General features: G+C 35.9%; 1 protein-coding gene, 1 non-coding gene and 1 pseudogene across 9 annotated transcripts in view; 2 read left to right on the top strand and 1 right to left on the bottom strand.

The window, feature by feature from the left end:
- The window catches only part of Atrx (ATRX chromatin remodeler), a 156,253-nt gene that overhangs the window by 22,210 nt on the left and 115,098 nt on the right, over window positions 1–18,945 (bottom strand). For all 8 annotated transcript variants that reach the window (XM_060374617.1, XM_060374619.1, XM_060374622.1 and 5 more), the window contains 5 exons: window positions 13,198–13,351; window positions 10,333–10,439; window positions 7,008–7,116; window positions 5,117–5,294; window positions 3,828–4,022 (listed from right to left, as the gene is read on the bottom strand). In XM_060374617.1, the coding sequence (XP_060230600.1) occupies window positions 3,828–4,022; window positions 5,117–5,294; window positions 7,008–7,116; window positions 10,333–10,439; window positions 13,198–13,351 (743 nt within the window). The remainder of the gene's footprint in view (window positions 1–3,827; window positions 4,023–5,116; window positions 5,295–7,007; window positions 7,117–10,332; window positions 10,440–13,197; window positions 13,352–18,945) is intronic.
- LOC132650246 (U2 spliceosomal RNA) lies at window positions 6,100–6,287 on the top strand. The gene has a single exon (XR_009588626.1). It is a non-coding gene; the product is annotated as a U2 spliceosomal RNA (small nuclear RNA).
- LOC110539532 (protein kish-A-like) lies at window positions 11,616–11,838 on the top strand (annotated as a pseudogene).

The raw sequence follows: 18,945 nt of genomic DNA, 5'->3' as shown, positions 1-18,945 counted from the left end.
TGCTGTTTTATTGTACCTGATCTCATTTAGTCACAGTCTGCTAGCCTTAATCATCTCTGTGTAATAGCAAACACAATTATGAAAACTCAAGGTTCAAGTTTTAGGTCTAACTTTGTTGGCCACACCAACTCTCTAAACCTCAGTTTCCTGAGCTTAATTAATTAGTATGTGTAAAATGAACCTTTGTGAACTTTAAACCTTTGCATTCATGTGAAATTTTTAAATTTCATAAGCCATAAGGTGAATTACACAATCTTAGTTTTGACACATGAAAGTTTTGACTGTAAAAGCATTCTAAATTTTAAAATCTTTATTAAAATAAGGAGGCAATTTTATTTAAAATAAAATTTAAATTCTAAATTTTAAAATCTTTATTTTATGTGTTAAAATTTATTCCCAGCACAAGGGAGGCTTAGGCAGGTGTATCGCTGAGTTTGAGTGCAGCCTGGCCTACATAACTGTTCAGGATAGACAAAGCTACACAGGAAAACCCTATCTCAAAAACAAAAAGCTTCATAAAGTCACTGAGTTTTCAAAAATCCCAGGGATCCTTTGCCATATTTTCTGTATTTGGTAACAACTTTATATTTTTTAATGGGCAGGGACAATAAAATATAGAATTAAGAGTATAAACTTACAGGATAGGTCAGTAGTGCAGAGATTGCCTAGTATGCACAAAGTTATAAGAGTTCAATCCCCAGCATAAAAAGAGTGAAAAACATCTGCTTTGGTGCTCAGCAGAGCAGATATGAAGGCCAGCTTTGACACAAATTAGATGCATAAACCTGGCTAAGTAACATAATCTCACTGAGCTTTGAGGTTTTTTTCCCCCATTTCTTTTGTATTTATGTGCTTTGAACCCAGAGCCTTAGGTATGCTAAGCAGGAGCCATACCTTTGAGTTACAGTCCTAGCTCTTCATTTTGCTTTCTCTTATTCTTCTATAAGGGCTCACCAAGTTAAGCCTCCTGAGTGGTTCGAACTGCAGGCTTGTACCACAGGCCTGGATTTCTCATCTTAAAAATGAAAACAACACTATGGCTTTTCAGTTGCTGGACTGAAGGAGACAGTCTGAGCAAACTTTTAGCCTTATATAGCTTATTTTTCTTTACTGAAGAACTTTGAGAGGTTTGAAATACCTGTGTTAATACAGCCATCATTCCCTTTCCTTTTTTGCTTTATGACAAAGGGCTAAGGAGACAATTACCTTAAGTCTGTAAGTGACCACTCTGACTATCAAATATAGTATATATGGTTTTATTCCTGACAGTCTGTAGCAATTAGACAATATTTTTTCCTACCAGATTTTAAAAATCTATTTTTCATTTTCATGTACCAACTGCACAACATAATGAATTTGACACTTCATACATGCATATAATATACTTTGGTCATCTTCAACCCTCTATTATTATGTCCTGCCCACACCCATTCCTTCTACTATACTTCCAAGATACCCTTTTAACTTTCCTGTTTTATTTCTGTATTTTCCTTTTCTTCCTTTAATTATTATTTACATGTATACATAAATACATAAATACAACCTACTTAAATATATAAAAACATCCTGTGACTCCATTTAGGATTACTTAACCATTTGGTGATAGATAACCAATTCGAGGGTTCATCCCCAGAAGAGACTTATTCTCTTTCTCTTGGTAGTCACTAATTGCCTTTAGATGTTCATCTAGAGGTGGGCCTTGAACCTAAGACTCAGGGAATATTGTAAAAGAAAGCCAGAGGACCAGATGTCTGCTAAGACTGTGTCTTTCCTGTAGGACATGGAAGATTCACCCACAAAGTAAAATCTCATCAATACGGTAGTCTAACATGTTAACACTTAAAATCTCTTAAGCATACAAAATGTGTTGTTCATCTTAGCAATCCTCAGAGTATACCTCTAAAGCCGGCAAATAAGGTTTATCCAGTTAAACAAATTTCTTATCATGAGAATCTTGTAAATTTTCTCTATTTTGGTTTTGATACAGTATGTAACCCAAAGCTGGCCTCAAACTCATAATCCTCCTACTTCAGTCTCCCATGTAACTGATATCACAAGGTGTGTGGCATGGCTTAGCCTCTTGTCAGCTATGACCTGGTTTCCCATAAAACAAGAAGCTAATCACGACATGGCCTCTCAGGGCTCTTTCCCAGGGAGATGCTATTTCATTTACTGGTTCATCTTCCGAGGAAGGAGTAAGACAGGGTCATCTAGAACTTACTAAGCAGACCTGATCTCAAACGCTCCATCCTCTTACATCTGCGTCCCTATTGCTGGGATTCCAGTGATGTGCCAACACACCTAACTTGCTGAACTTTTTATAATAGATGGATAAAAAGACCATTTGTGCGTTACAAGCATGTGGTAGTACATAGTATCCATATATAAGTGAAGAGATTCGAATTACAGTGCAAATTCAATGAATTATTGACCAACTGAAAAAATTGTTTCACTAAGCAACTTAGGTAATTGTGAGAATACTTAAAAAATTTTAAGTGCTAAATGGACTAAGTCAAGATTATTAGTAACTTACATCTCCATAATTTCTTTTGGCATACAAAAAAGTATGTACATAGTTAATGTATTTAACTCAGGGACTTTACAAATATGGACACACCCATCAATGAAGGTATCACCAGAATCAATGTCCTGGCCATACTCATCACTTCTAAAAGCTTCATCCAACTCTATTATTATCTTTTGGTGATAAGATCAATTAAGATATACCCTGTTGTCAAAGGTTTAACTTCATAGTCAGTACTTTTAACAGTCAATACTATGTATGGTTATAATATATGTAATTTATCTTGCCTAACTGAAGCTTTGTGTCCTTTGACCAAAACCTCCCTATTTCACCCATTCCCTGTCCCAGTAACCACCACTTATTTTTCTTTGAGTCTATGAAACATGATCTTTTAGAAAGCTCATATAATGAGAATCATCTTATTTCTGGTTGATTTTACTTTGCATAATACCCCTTATTTTGTTGCAAACTGCAGGATTCCCTGACATAGTTTTTCAAGGCAGGATAATATCTGATAAATTTTTAGCCACTGATCTGCTGATAAACATTGAGATTCCTTTCATGTTTTAGCTACTGCGACTAATGCTGCAAAAAACACAAACACAGGATTTCAGATAGCTCAATATTCAAACTTTGATTCCTTTTGATATATATATATCTAGAAACGACACTGTTGAAATATATGGTAATTGTATTATAATTTTTTGAAGAATGTTCATACTGTTTTGAGTTGTGGCTGTACTAATTTACACTTGTACCAAAAGTACTTTAGGGTTCCCTTTATCCACATTCTCACCAAAACTTACTACTTTTTATTCCTTTAATAGCAACCTTAATGGGTATGAGGTAATATCTCATTAATGCTTGTGATTTGCAGTTTCCTAATGACTAGAGATGTTGGGTAATTTGTCATAGACCAATTTGCTGATTCTTAATTGCTCTCTGACAGAAAAGAAGGTTAAAGAAGAAACAACTAACTTACTAGTACATGCCCTCAATTGGAAGCTTAGGAAAACACAGTCTTAATGATTTCTCCTCAGGTTTCTTTCTGGGTGGTGGGAATGTTATTTGAAATAAAGAATACTTTTCAGAAATACTGTTTTTGATGCTATATGAAGAAGCAATCAGGCATCCTTGCATTTATAACCATATAAATTAAAGCTTACTAAATATAAATTAATCTAAAAAAATCTATGAAGTACAGACTTAATGAGAAGTCTCACTTTCACTGTAGTAGTATAGTTTCCTTGGTCCCTGTCTGCATTTGGTTTGTTAGTTAACCTGATAATCTGAATATACATACCTTTGGCAGCATGGGGGTATCCCTTTTCTTCTTCTTCTCTGAATTAGGGTCATCTAGTAAGTCTGGCTCAAAAGTATAAAGTTCAGTAAGCTCATTCATGGTAAAATGACGTTCAACCTGCTGTTGGTCAACAACTCGGAAAGACAGTGACTGCTTTGTTACCTGACGATCATAAATCTTATCTTCCATGGTTCCCTTTGTAAAAAAGGAAGGAACGATATACAAATAAGGAAAACTTAGTTAATAGGAAACTTACAGATAAACCTAATTATAGCTTAATATTAAAAGGTAAAACTTCAAGGTCATAAGTTGCCATAAAAAATACCTACCACTGTTGTTCGACTCATGACAGAGCTTATCTGGTCACAAAAACTTACCATCTTAATTTATCATCAAATTAAGAAGATTAGACTACGGAAAGTCATTCTACATTATCTGACCAAAATGAGTCTGTGTGCTGCCTTGAGACAGTTCTGTACTTGATGAAAGTCAAAGAGCAGGCAGATATCAGGATGAACAGAAAGTAAAGATACAAGAAATAAGAATTTAGATGGGTACTGAAAATAGAATGCAAGAAAGCAGTTTTTAGTATAATATATAAGCTAACCATAACCAAAACTTTCTTTAGGTCAAATGTAGCTTTCTTTAACTCAGTACAAGCTAGTATATTGACAGGTAGTAGTACTTCACTTATAAACTAAATATATAGAAGCTGTACATTTAAGTGACAGGAAAGAGCTTACAATCATATAGCACACACACTAAGAAAGAACAAGTAAGCATCTGCCAGTACAATCAACGCTGTAACTGAGAAAAGCCCTGATGTAGGTGCAGCTGGAAAGTATATTTCAAAGCTTCTCCTAAAGCAGATATACTATTAGGTAAAAAAGCAACTTGACTCTACAAATATAAATGACCTTGAAATGCAAAAATTTCTTCAATTTTGTTTTATTTTCTTACACCTGAATTCTGAAGGGGAGTTGATTCTGTCTAAATACCTAAGACTGTCCTCAAAACTGCCACGCCCCTGTCTACACATCCAATATGCTGGGATCACAGCTGTGTACCACCAAGTGTGGCTTGTAGCTGAGGCTAACTTCTGCTTTATTTACAGAATAAATGTCTGTAATATCTTAAAATTTACAAAATATTTTCAGCTCTGTTCTCTAAGAGATCTATGTTGTACGTGTCTAAAGTAGTATCAGTTTCATCTGACGAGTTCTACACCTCTAGAGTATTAGCTTCATCCAACTTTTAATATGAAAAAAAAATGTAAAGGACAAACTTACCTGAGCTAAGAACCTATATACATAAACAGGTTTAGTTTGTCCAAAACGATATACTCTGAATATACTCTGGATGTCATAAGATGGATTCCAAGAAGCATCAAATATAATCACTCTATTAGCAGCTACCAGGTTAATTCCAAGAGATCCTGCTTTGGTGGAAATGATAAATAAGCGCCCTCTAAAAATGAAAATAGAAAACAAATACTTAGTTATGATATGACTTTAATATTACAAAAATACACACACAAACCACACAGTATCTATAGCCGTTTAGATAAGATGAATCAGCTTCCCACAACAAAGAAATCAGAAATCCTTAACTGTAATATTAATTATTATATTACTTATAATTATATTGTTAACTTTAAAAACTCCAATAATTTGAAATTAAAGAGGAGTTAAAGATTAAGAGTATTTGGGGGAGGAGAAAGAATATGATAAAATTATAGGTATGTATCATTTAACCGTATCATTAATGACTGGTGAAAAGCAAATTAAATTTTCTGGTTCTGTTGCTCTCCTTGAACATAGATAGGGTTCTTCCCAGAGACTCATACTCCAACCAAGTACCAGGCATGGAGATAATCTAGAACCCCTGCACAGATGTAGCCCATGGCAGTTTAGTGTCCAAGTGGGTTACATAGTAATGGGAACAAGGACTGCCTCTGACATAATCTGATTGGCCTGCTCTTTGATCACCTCCCCCTAAAGGGGGAGCAGCCTTACCAGGCCACAGAAGATGACAATGCAGCCACTCTCCTGATGTAATCTGATAGACTAAGATCAGAAGGAAGGAGAGGGGGACCTCCCCTATCAGTGGACTTGGGGAGGGGCATGCGTGAAGAAGGGGGTGGGAGAGTGGGATCGGGAGGGGAGGAGGGAGGGGCTCATGGGGGGATCCAAAGTGAAGAAAGTATAATTAATAAAATAAAAATAAAATTAAATAAAAAAAGAAAAGCAAATTAAAAAAAAATCACTACAGGACTGTTTCTTAGCATTTTGGCTAAAAAAAAGTATAGTGTCTGTTATCAGTACAATATCCAATGTAGCCTCTATCCAAGGACAGTATGTTACATGAATTTTTGGAGCTAAGAGATGGAATAGGAACAGTTTCTGTCCACGCCATACATTGACCTGGTATTTCAGTTCCTCCAGGAACAGTGCACCACCTTTGGAGAATGTGAATGAATGAATGAATGAATGAATGAATAAACAAACGAGCTTTTGAAAAAAAAAAAAAGATGACAATATTAAGTCCCAAGGAGAACACAGAACTTGAACTCTCTTACATTGCTGAAAGGAATACAATACCATAGAGTCACTTTGGAAAACTAACATAGATAAACATAAATGATCATACAAACCAGCAGTTATGATCCTCAGACTGCATCATAGTAAGGAAAATACTCAATAGTACAATGTGTACAAGAATGTTTAAAATAGCTTTAATTTTAATTCCAAAACCTGGGTACGATTCAAATGTTCCTGGGAAGGCAATGGCTACACAAACTGTCTATATCCTTATGATGCCCTAGAACTCAAAAATAAAAAGGAAATAAGCATGAATCACAAATACAGTTTTTGAAACAGAATTTCACAATGTTAACCTGGCTGGTATACAATTTGCTTTGTAAACCAGGCCAGCATTGAACTTCAAAGATCCACTGTCTCTGCTTCCTAAATGGTGGAATTAAAGCATATGTTATCATGTCCAGCTCAAATGCATTTAGTAAGAGAAAGAAGTTGAGATTAATATGGCTACAATGTATAGGATTCCATAAGCAAATTTTGGGTTGAAGGTTGTGATTGTCCTGTTTTTGGCCCTGATTAAAAAGCTAATTTTACTGAACCTAAATTAAAAATATCTACACATACAGAAAATACTTCATACCTCACATTGGTTTCATCATTAAATTCTTCAGCCCACTTCTTCCTTGACTGTGCATTAGTAGAACCATCCAAGCGGTAATAGTCAATATTTCGGAGCCACTTCCCTTCACCTGAAAATGTAGGTAAGAAAACTCAAAAGAAGAATATGATGCGTTACTGTGTTATAGTGGTGGATTTTCTTCCTTGAGTACCATTTAAAAGCAAGATGGCTGAATGGGTAAAGATTCTTGCCACAAAGTTTGAAAACTTGAATTTGATCCCCAGGACCTATGAAGTGGAAAGAGAAAGCTATCCTACACTCATATGCCCAAACACCTACACGCACACTAACAAAATGTAATAAAATATAGGCGAGTGGAGAGTCATAACACATGCCTATAATCCTAGCCCAGGAGGGCTGATAGAGAATGTCAAGGTCCTGCCAGTCTAAGGCTGCATAACTAGAAACTCTCAAAAATTAAAAAAAAAAAAAAGCTGGAGATGTAGCTCAGTGACCATAGTACATGAAGGCGTGAATCCTGAGTATGAAATAAAACCAGATGTGGTGGAGGTTGTATGCACACAATTCCAGTACCACTTGGGTGGTAGAAGCAGGAGGATCAGAACTTGAAGGCCAGGCTCAGATACGGAGTGGATTCAAGACTCTGTATTTAGGAACAGAAACAAACTGGGTAAATGACTCAGTACCTGCTGTGCAAATATGAGAACATGAGTTCAGATCCCCATCACCCAGATAAAAGATGGGCACAGTGGTAGGCACCTGATGCCAGGTGCCTCACTAGCCAGTCAGGGTAGCTGGAATTGCAAGCTCAAATTCAGTGATCACCAAATAAGACAGAAAGTGACTGAGGAAGATACCTGGGGCTGAACTCTATTCTATCCTCCATGTACACAGAGGCTCAAGTTTATTTATGGGAACATATACACATATATACAAAACCAAATCAAAAAGGTGGGTTATATTACTGTACAGAGAACTCAGTAACAAACTTTCTAGCATGTACAAAGCCCTGTGGTCCCATCCTCAGTAAATAAAACAGAAATGAGTTCTGTATAATCTTTTTGTAGAAAGCTAGTCCCAAACCCCATTTTCAGTGTTTTATTTTATTTTCAGTGTTGTATTTAGACAGGGTTTCACTCTACACCCAAGGCTGCCAAATGAAAACATGAACCTTCTTGTTTATGCATTCCTAGTGCTAGAATTATAGTACTGTTGCTACACATAGCAGAAAAATGAAATGAAATGGTTCCCAAGACTGTCCTCTACCCCACTAGCCTAGAAGTTTGCCAAATTGGACAGTACCTAAAACTCTCAAGATTTTGGAGTTCTCTGAAATTTGGCATAGAGCAAAGACTACTAGATAATAATTCCTAATCTGATAACCTATATTAAAATCCATATTTTTCCAAATTCTGATTTAAAAAAAATTAAATTCCTGAACATTTTCTGGGTTACAATTAGGGCTATATGTGTTTATTCAAGCTCCACATCATGATTTACTAGGATTCCCCTTAAATCTAAAATATACGATGCAGTGGCAGTCATAGCAATGGTAATAATAGTCACATCAAAGATGTGGTAGCTAAAGCCAATGCTCGCCAAAGGTAACTTATAAACTGATAGGCGTGTAAAAGCAAAAACAGGTTAACTAGTAATTAGAAAAACATAAATTAACGAAGTATGGTGGTGTATATCATCACCTGGGAGGCTGAAGCAAAAATCAAAGCAAACTAAATAACAAACACCCACAAAACAAAGTCAAGAACACTGAGTAAAACAATGGTACAAGCTGTTTCTGAACTATAAGAATCAGGGTAACAAAGGGCTTTATTCTTAAGAGAAAAGGAAAGCATCAGAAACTATGAAAAAGTAGGAATGACAGGTGAAAAGCACAGAGAAAGAAAGAAAGGCTATAACAGAAAAACTTGGGAAGCAGCCCACAGCCTGAGATAACAAGACTGGACTCCAAGACATGCCTCCTTGCTCTGTGTAGTATGCTACCAAACAGGCTGGTTTTTGTTTCTTGTGGTCCTGAGGCTAAAAGTTAGGGCTTTGTACATCCAAGTTAAGTGCTCTATCACTAAGCTACATCTCTAGACACTTCAATGAGTTTAGCTGAGAATTGCCGCATAGAAATTACTCCACACTCTGCAATTCTATCCAAAAGATTTAAAATTAGTGTTTTAATTTGGTGCCTGTAATCCCAGCAATCCAGAGGCAAGCAGATCTCTGTGAGTTCAAAGGCAGCCTGGTCTACAAAGCAAGTCCAGGACAGCCAAGGCTACACAGAGAAACCCTGTCTTGAAAAGAAAGAGATAAGGAGACAGAAAGAAAGAGGGAGAGGGAGGGAGGGTGGGTGGGAGGGAGGGAGGGAGGGAAAACGTATTTAAATACTTGAAATAGTTATAACAACACCATTTACAACAGCCCAAAGGTGAAAACACCACCATTATTAAAAGTATAGCATAATAACACCTGCCATAAATAGACTAGCACAGAAATTAGTTCACAAAGTGAAAGAAGCAAGTAACAAAGACCATGTACTATAAATTCCCAGAATAGTCCAGAAGAAGTCACTCAAGGCATGTAGATTTCTGGTTAGTTAACTACAAAGAAGATGTGGAGTGGGATAGGAAAGTAATAACTAAAGAATATAAGGCTTCAAACAGAATTGACTAAAATATTTAAAAGTTGAATATGGTGTTAGTTTCACATATCTGAATATCCTAAAATCAGTGGATTTCACACACTAAGTGAGTAAAATGTACAAGATATGAATTGTATATTAATAAACTTGTTTTAAATGCTAAATTAAATTGGCCTATCATTGTGATATTACTGTTACAAATTTTTGTTAAATGAATTTTAGGAAATCTTGTCACAAAAGGGTAACAACAGGATGAGAGATACATTAATATACCTCACTGTAGTAGTCATTTTACCACTTATTTCCTAGAATGTCACATTGCAAACCTCAAATGCATACAAGAAAGATTTCAACAAACAAAACAAACCAAGCCGAGTATAATAACCAATGCTTTACTCCCATCATGCATGAAGTTGAGGCAAGAACATTATGAATCTGGGGCCATCCTAACTAAACATCAAGACCCTGTTTCAAAATAAGGGGGGAGGGAGACAGAAACAAGACATAAAGGCAGACTGACCAGATGTCTGTGGATAAAGACAAAGAGAAAATACAGCATAATTTGTGGCGTCAGGGTTGTGAGACACTGGGTAATTTGATTTCTTTTATCCTTAAAATGTTCATATGTTCAACAAGTGTTTTAAAAATCATAATAATGTAGACATGCTTATAACCCACCTTTATAGATAAGAGGTTTATCTTTATCTTCTGTTTTCTCCCTACTAGCCAATTCAAGAAAATCTTCAATCAAGTCCAGAGATATGAGCGACTGGCTAAAAACAAGACTTAAAAAAAGATTAGTGTTCATGAATTAGAAGATCAATCCAGCAAAGTTATTGTTTTTCTTAATGATCTATAAATTTAATACAAAATTTTATAACCAAAATCCAAAAGCTTCAACAAGGTATACTTTGAAGAAATTAATAAGCAGATTGTTAAGACTCGTAGGAATAGTAGGCACAGGACAACAACAACAAAAAGAAACAGAAAAAAGGCAACATCAATTCTACATGGTAGTGCATCAGTAAAGGGACAGGAGATCAAAGGAAGAGCCTACACACAGCCATAGCAATGATTTATTTGTCTCAGTTGTCTTCTCCAGAATCAAACAAACTTCAGTGAAGTCACTGAAGTAATTAATTGTGAACTATAAACTAAGTTCTGAACTTAGATTAACTCTAAACTACGAACAAGAATTTAAGTTCCTAGAAATGCTATTCAATTAATACTGATACGGAATTTGGACTTTTAAGTTGGAAGAGGTCAGCATGAAGCAATCAGCAAGTAAGACTAGTCTAGAAATCACCACGTTAGGTACCATGCAAAGAAGTTAAGAGACATTAGAACAAACTGTCAATACATTAATGTCTCCTAGTTGCAAATAACATAAAGAAAAGCTGTTCACTGATTGATAAAAATACTCTTACCTGAAAAAGCTATTTTGGTTTCACCTGCTTTATTAGCATTTCATATGAAAACATAAAAAGCAATACAGGTTGGCAAGATGGCTCAGTGGGTAAAAGGTGCATGCCATCAGCCAGACAACTTGAATTCAATCCCAGGGTCCCACATGGTGGAAGAAGAGAATAAACCCCCAAAGTTTTATTGAGACTTCCCCACATGTATATGACACAGGCAACACACACACACATAATTAGAAACTTTTGAAAGCAATAATTGCAGAAACAGATCACTGGGGGTAGATGGGCTTTATCTATTTTCTAGAGCCTATGAACAATGGCCACTTAACACTCCCTCTGCCACTCTTATCCCTTTTTGATGAACTAAAATCCTGCTGAAACCATGAGCCAAAGTAAACTTCTCCTCCTTTTAAGTTTTTTTTTTTTTTTTTTCTACCAGGTATTCTGTTATAATGGTGAGAAAGTCACTAATGCAGATGATACCCAAATAAAAAATTGAAGATGCGAGGGTGATGTGGCTGGACCAGCATCAGCCTAACTATGTCTGCCATTTTCAATTTTCAGAGTCTGTTGACTATAATCTTGCTGCTTACATGTATGTTCATGTGCTTACGTCCAATCCTTGGCACCCAGCCTCACAGAAAGAAATAAAACTGGATCTATTGGGAATATTTTGAAAGTGTGCCCGAATTGTGAACGCAAGAGTCCTTATGTGGCCATATGCTGTATAGTGATGGCCTTCAGCATCCTCTTCATACAGTAGCTTTGGAAACTACCAGCATGTGATTGCCATCAGACTCTGGAAACAAAGACTTCCCTCCAGAAAATAATGGGAAGAATGGTTAAGCCATTTATCTCTGAACATGGAAAGAGATAAAATTTCAAAACACTGTTCTCTATTTTTATGCTATTGGACCAATGAGCTATGTAAATAATTAAGATGTAACAGTTTAATATACAGGAAAATGATTGTAGCAATCAACCTCAGTTCTGTCACTGCAGTAGTATACTGTGCAAATGTCATTCTGTTCTTTCAGGGCCACTTTTCATAAGGTACCTGAGGCATGAAGTAGAAAACACAGTGGCAAGTTCCAAAGGTTCCTTTCACTAGGAATTGAAAGTGATGTCTTCATAGAATGAGCCCTTCTAGCAACTGACCTATTTTTATTGAGAAAAATTGTTCTATTTTTGTTGTTGTTACTGTTCTTATAGATTGCATTAATATTTAAACAGTTTTCATTGCTAACCACAGTGTATCTATTCTTGACAAATTCTGTAGTTTATTAGAATGGTTTAAAATATCTTAAACAATTAGCATAAAAGTGGGGCTTCTAGCCAAGTGTGGTCGAAGAGATAGCTGTCATCCTTACACTTTTTTTGTTCTCTTTAGTGTTAAGTCTTCCAAATAGAACATTCATCTTAGTTTATCCCCCTAAAAAGAAATTGGTTGTGCTAACGACCACTCAGTAGTCTTATACATGCTAGGCAAACACTCTACCACTAGGCTACAGACATCCCCAAGCTCTAAAATTAATTTTAAAACACACAAGTTGATAGCAGAAAAACAAAGAACGGTGTCTGTAGTAAGAATCAATTTTCCCCTTATCCGAGCTCTAAACTCAAATATCTACTTCCTACTTTTCATCTTTCATGACTATACTAAAACTTAGCATAGTCCAAAGAAAACTCTTCATTTCTTCTAAAGCACTTATTTACTCTTTAGCCCTCTCATTTTAGTAATTAATAACATAATCCACTGTTCATTTAAGTTGCAGATCTAGCAGTCATTCTTTAACTATTTAGTCCCTATTTAATCTACCAATTTCTATTGTTTCTACTCCAAAACATGTTTTTTACCAATTAATCCTAATACCTGGGAGGCGAAGGCAGAGATTAAGACCATCCTGAACTATATAGTGAAACCCCGAAGCACTGAAGAAAACACTTGTACTCAGAAACAGCCCCTCAAAAGGAAGTTAGTTGTTTGTACTGGCATAGCAAGAATCAAAGAATTTACAACTTCACATGGAAAGCAAACATTATCAGATTTAAGTAAACTTTATAAACAATGGTATGATTACCAAAATGTTAAATTATATAATAGATATATTAAGAGGCTTACACTTTATCCCCAATTTCTTCTGCCATTCGAAGAATTTCAAAAAGAAGTACCATTTTTCCAGAATGCTCTAAAACCTCAGCATCAGCATCTGTAACAAAATCTTTGTACCAATCTGGAGCTGGGCTACTTGGGTTAGAAGTGGAAGCAGTTTTACCTAAATAAAATAAATAGAACATAAGTAAGTATAATAACCAGGAAAAAAAACTGAACGACACCAAAAGAAGTACAACAAGCTACAGTAAGAAAGCTAAGAAACTGATGGATAGATATTCAGGACAGGGAAAGGGAAAAGGACAGGCAGATGAACACAGAGAAATGTACCATCACAGGAGAAAAGGCTCTACACTGAGAAAAAGGCATAGCATGGCAAGTGATGAAGATGTGAGAAATGAAAGGTGATAGCAAGCAAAAGATGGATTCTGATGGAATGCAAGAAGACAGACCCTACAAGCAGGGCTGAGGAGCTCAGAAAGAGACCATAAAATATTCAAATTCCTCAGATCACAAAAACTAAGTCCCTGAAAAGACACTATATAAAAGGTACATGAAGCAATAGAGACAGCAATCAAGGAAGAAAATCTCTTCACAGGCTACTAAACCCAAAGGCTGACCTGAAAAACCAGCCAATCATACTGAACTAATTTGTTACTATTTTAATAAAATATTTGATCATAAAAGAAAATATACAGAAAATAGTTTATTAGATCACATTAACATAATCAGAATAAAAGTTAAAAAAAAAAACAACATATGCCTAACAGGCTTCTCACAGTTACCTTACACTGAAAAATATTTAAACTTTTAATGTCATAAAAAGCACAGAATATAATGCACAACTCAGCTTCCCTATTTCAAGTTTGGCAAAAATTGTAACTCTACTTGATGCAAGTGAAATCTAAAACATAGCCATGCGATGTAGTGCATGACTTTAAGCCCAGCACTCTGAGAGACAGAGGCAGGTGGATCTCTGTTAGTTCGAAGGAGGCCAGCCTGGTGTACAAAATGAGCCCAGTACAGCCAACATTACAGGGAAACCCAAACCCTGTCTTGAAAAATAAAACTAACTTAACTAAATGAATAAATTGATAGATAAATAAAATAAAGTAAAATATGGTCATTTTTCTCTTAAGACCTAACTAACCTCCTGCTTTCTACACTTGCCATGTCTATTTTACTGCAAATGTACCCCTAAACTGTGCACCACCCTGGCATTTTAAGCCATGCGTAAAATAGTATCATACTGCTTATATCATCCTGCAAATTATTGCTCACTGTGGTTTTTCATTCAAAATGTGGTTATCCACGCTTTTCATTGAGCTATCATTCATATATACTGCCATGTAGTATGCCACTACATGGTTTTGTCGTCAGTTATTAGCTTTCTATTTGTAAGATAAAAAATGTTTAAAAAATAAAGAAATACGATAAAAAATATTTCTCTATGAAACTATCACAATCCGTGTTCAATGCCTATTGTTATGTTTTCTCAAATACCACATATTTTAATATAAGTTTTATAACACAAAAACACGGTATAATTTTTACAACAGTTCAACATACCATCTTCATAGTCTTTATGTGCTATTTATATAATCTTATTTTGTTAAGAATCTGACTGTGTTACTGTGAGCTAATTTTCCTCAGGCTGTTTACCAGGAATTTATGTCACTAAATTTTTCTATGGTTGATTATTTATATTATTCTATAACTATTTTTCTTTTAAAGCTCAACAGTGTATTTAGTATTATTGTGTATGATGTGGGGGACATACACGTGGAAGTCAGAGGCCAAATGTATGAAGTCCCTTCTCTCCTTCTACCTTTATATGGGTTCCCAAGATCAAACTTAGATTTCCAGGCTTATGTGGCAGATACCTATTGAACTATCTTGCCAACCATTGAAAGATTATTTCTATTTTGCTTTTATCAATTTCACGTTATGTATACTTTGTCGACATCCTCACCTCCAATTTCCTACCATGTCTGTCCACAATTTAACTGCCCTTAAAAATTTGGCTAAGGCCGAGGATCTGGCTTGCTTCCGTGTATGTGGACCTATCTGCATTGCCTCCGTGGCACGCCTGGGTTGGCTACCCAGAGGCTATTTAAGCTGTGGGCTGGCTTTCCCCGGGGTCCGAGGATTGTTCAATGTTCCTGAATAAACTGCATTGAAAAAAAAAAAAAAAAAAGAAAAGAAAAAAAAAATCTCTCATACATTATTTATGTGTTCCTTTTCTTCTGTGATCTACAAAGATTAACCAGGGCCACCTGTGTAATTGGGGGTTTGGAGCTATCAATTGGAAGGTAGTAGAAATAGTGGAGGGCACACAATTTGGATGGATACACACACACACACACACACACACACAATCTAGTGACTTCCAATAGTTCACAGAGATAGAGGGCAGGATCCTGTGATCCCTCTCCTATTTCCCTGACTGCTGTTGGTAGGGCTGCTCTGCTCTGGGCTCAATGCAGGTGACCACAGTTAATGTGAGTGAAGGGCTACAGCAGTAGTAGTGAGTGGTATTTCCTTGTCCTTCACTTTAGCTTCAAACTCTTACAAGGGGCCATGTCCTCCTTCTGCCCTTTTCTGCATGTTAGGCAGTGACAAGTCTCTGCATCTACCACTGTGCACTGTGGAAGAGGCCTCTCAATTTTCACTATCATTTCCTCTTCAGTGTAGCTGAACTCTAAATATGGCTGAGGTGAAAGCACACATCTGTGGGCTGATTTTATAGCTCCTTCTCAAGGATCACTAACACAGAATTACTTCATTTTATTTTGTTTTGCTTTTAAACAGGGTTTCATGTACCCCAAAGTATTCTTGAATTCAGTATGTCACCAAGACTGGTTCTGAACTTCTGTTCCTCTATCTTCATCTGGGATTACAGGTATGTGCCTCTATACCTAGCTTTCAAGCCAATGTTGTAAAGTTAATTTAAAAAAATTACCAACCAAAAGCCAATGCTGAAAAATATAAACTTCCTATAATTGGCAAGATTTTTCAGCAGGAGAAGAAACAGCATACTATTTACTTACAAAATGTATACCCATTAAACGGATTCAGCTTTGAGAAAATAATCTAAGAACTTGCCAAAACAGAAGGCTTAAAGCCTTGTATTCTGTCCCTGAGTAGGAAGGAAAAACAAAAGCAACAACAATAAAAACAAAGTTGTTAGTCTCAAGACTAGAATATTGCTAGGGCTTCCATTCATTTTACATACTCTTGAACTTGCTGTTTAGGTTTAACAAAGTTCTCTTTGTGCCTGGTCCCTGGTGGTTCCATTACTTTTACAGCACTCATTGTGCATTTGCACCGAAACCACAAAGAGCTATTCTTTAGGCATATCACATACTTATAAAACTTCATCTTTTCCTAAATGCCTTTTGTTTGTTTTTTTTAAGACAAGGTCTTAATCTGTAGCCTAGGCTAACCTCAAATGCACAATACAGTCAAGGCTAGACTCAAACTTATGATTCTCTGACCTTATCATCCCAAGTGCTGAGATTATAGGCATACACCTTTGGCTCTGTAATGTTTCATAGGCTATTCTCTTCCTCTCTTGGTAGGCAAATTTTATTCACATCTTACTATTCCTTCCATTTCAGAAAGGTTTCCCTGAAGTTACTGGCTCTTGTCTAGTCTAGGAACATGTATGATAAATAGCCCTCTTCACTGAAAAGAAAACACTGCCTAGAAATGACAACTCACCACACACAAGTAATTTAGGAAAAAGTAACAAAAACAAACAAAAGCCTCTTTGTGGGACTCTACAAGCCTACCACTCTGGAGGTAAAAAACAGGATGATCAGAAGTTCAGCTCTTACTCAGCTGGACTATATTAGACCCTTTCTTTAAATAATAATCTAGAAACCTACGGGCTATTCCCATTACTATATATTTTAGCCAGGCTGGTGGGCCATGTCTATAATCCCACTCACTCAACCAAACTAAAGAAATGTAATGTGTAGCTGTTCACAGATGAAGCATACCTAAATATACTGAATAAATTAAAAAAAACCTGTAGATTAAATAGCTATTCTTTACCATAAACTTTCCTTCTAATAAAATTCAAAATGATGATGCTGTAAATGTAAATAACTTACTCAGACATGATGCTATTTAGAAAACTACTACATTGCAGTCTAAGAAAATGATTTCATTTTAGTTACCCACAGCTAAGTAAGTTCATATGGTATACTCTTTTTTAATATATTTCATTTATTTTATGTGATTATGTGTCGCCTGCATGTATATTTATGTGTGTGTGTGTGGGGGGGGTCATGTGTCTAGTGTGTGTAGTACCTGAGGAGGGCTGTGAATTTCCTGAAACTGGGATTACAGATAGTTCTGAGACACTATGTAGGTGTTGGGAACCTAACTTTCGTCTTCTGGAAGAGCAGTCAATGCTCTTAACCACTGAGCCATTTCTCCAGACCCCAATATGGTATATTTCTAAATGGAAAGCATTTAAGTTTAAAGAACAAAATTTTATTTTTCCATCTATTCTAGAATATATTTTTTGATAAAATATACACGTAAATAAGCCAGAAAATTATAAGATACATCTACATATAAATAACTTCTACATTACCTAACACAAACATTAAAAACAAAAACCTAAACAAGCTGTCAAAGCCTGACTTTTGGGACTCATGACTCTTTCTATCTGATTTCAAGCACACAACATACTGCCTTCCTACTCTCTAGCCCAGTGCTTTCTATGCCCTTCACATTATGGCATATAAAAAGTAGGATACTTCAGAAATACACCAGAAAAAAATGGAACCAGCTAGACATTTCCAGAAAGCAATCCAGCTACATATATCACTTGCACTTCCTGCTCAAAAAAGGAATGATTAGCCAACTTTCAAAATTAATATTCCTTGACAATTTCATACATACATCACATCTACCCCCTACTGTCTCCACTCCAACTCCTCTACATTTGTCTAAGTTTCCTGTAACTCATTTATAGCACTGAATGATTCTTTTTCTTTTCAGCTATAACAGAAAAAAGTAATCCAGTAAGACTATTTCAATGTAGTTATTCCCTGGAATACCAATTCATAGCAAGACTACAGAACTCTAAGTAGAAAGGGTGGAAGAAAAAAGCACAGGAGATAACAAGCTTTCTAGTGCTTTATCTCTATCATCACACTTTTTGCTGTTTTGATGAAAATACTCTTTAATTCTGTTTGGAAGATGAATGCTGATAAAGCTGCTTCAATGGATGGAGTAGCCAAAGAGAAAAAGAAAGAAGGAAATTTGTACTTTAAATTTCATGACTCCCCTGATTTGGAGAATCCAGGGTTTGTGGTTAAGCTGCCACCTGTCTACTCCACAGAGGTACTGAAAAGAGAAGCGTTTATAGAGGAATCACTAAGTTAGTTAGCTGCAGACCTCAGCTCAGTCAAGCTTACTGATGACAAGATCATTCAGCTGCCACCCACATTGCTTTTCTCCTCACAAATGCTTAACTATAACTCCCCAATGCAAATATTTAGAGTCATTTACAAGTGTGATATTTGGTCCCAGCTTCAAGGCTCCTAAACACACAGTGAGCTCGTACTAAGAACATAGAAAGGCTAAGTACTAACTCTTTAGTATATGTAAGGGGAGAAAAACTGAAGCCACTATATAGTAAACACTAAGACTTTTGCTTTCATATAAAGGAGAGAAAAATGGCAAAATGAACTGTACATGTTATAGGGAGGAACCAAAGTAGGTAATTCTAGATTATGA

This window comes from Meriones unguiculatus, chromosome X (genome assembly GCF_030254825.1).
Source record: "Meriones unguiculatus strain TT.TT164.6M chromosome X, Bangor_MerUng_6.1, whole genome shotgun sequence".
Classification (NCBI taxonomy): domain Eukaryota; kingdom Metazoa; phylum Chordata; class Mammalia; order Rodentia; family Muridae; genus Meriones; species Meriones unguiculatus.
This window is presented reverse-complemented; position numbering and strand designations above follow the sequence as displayed.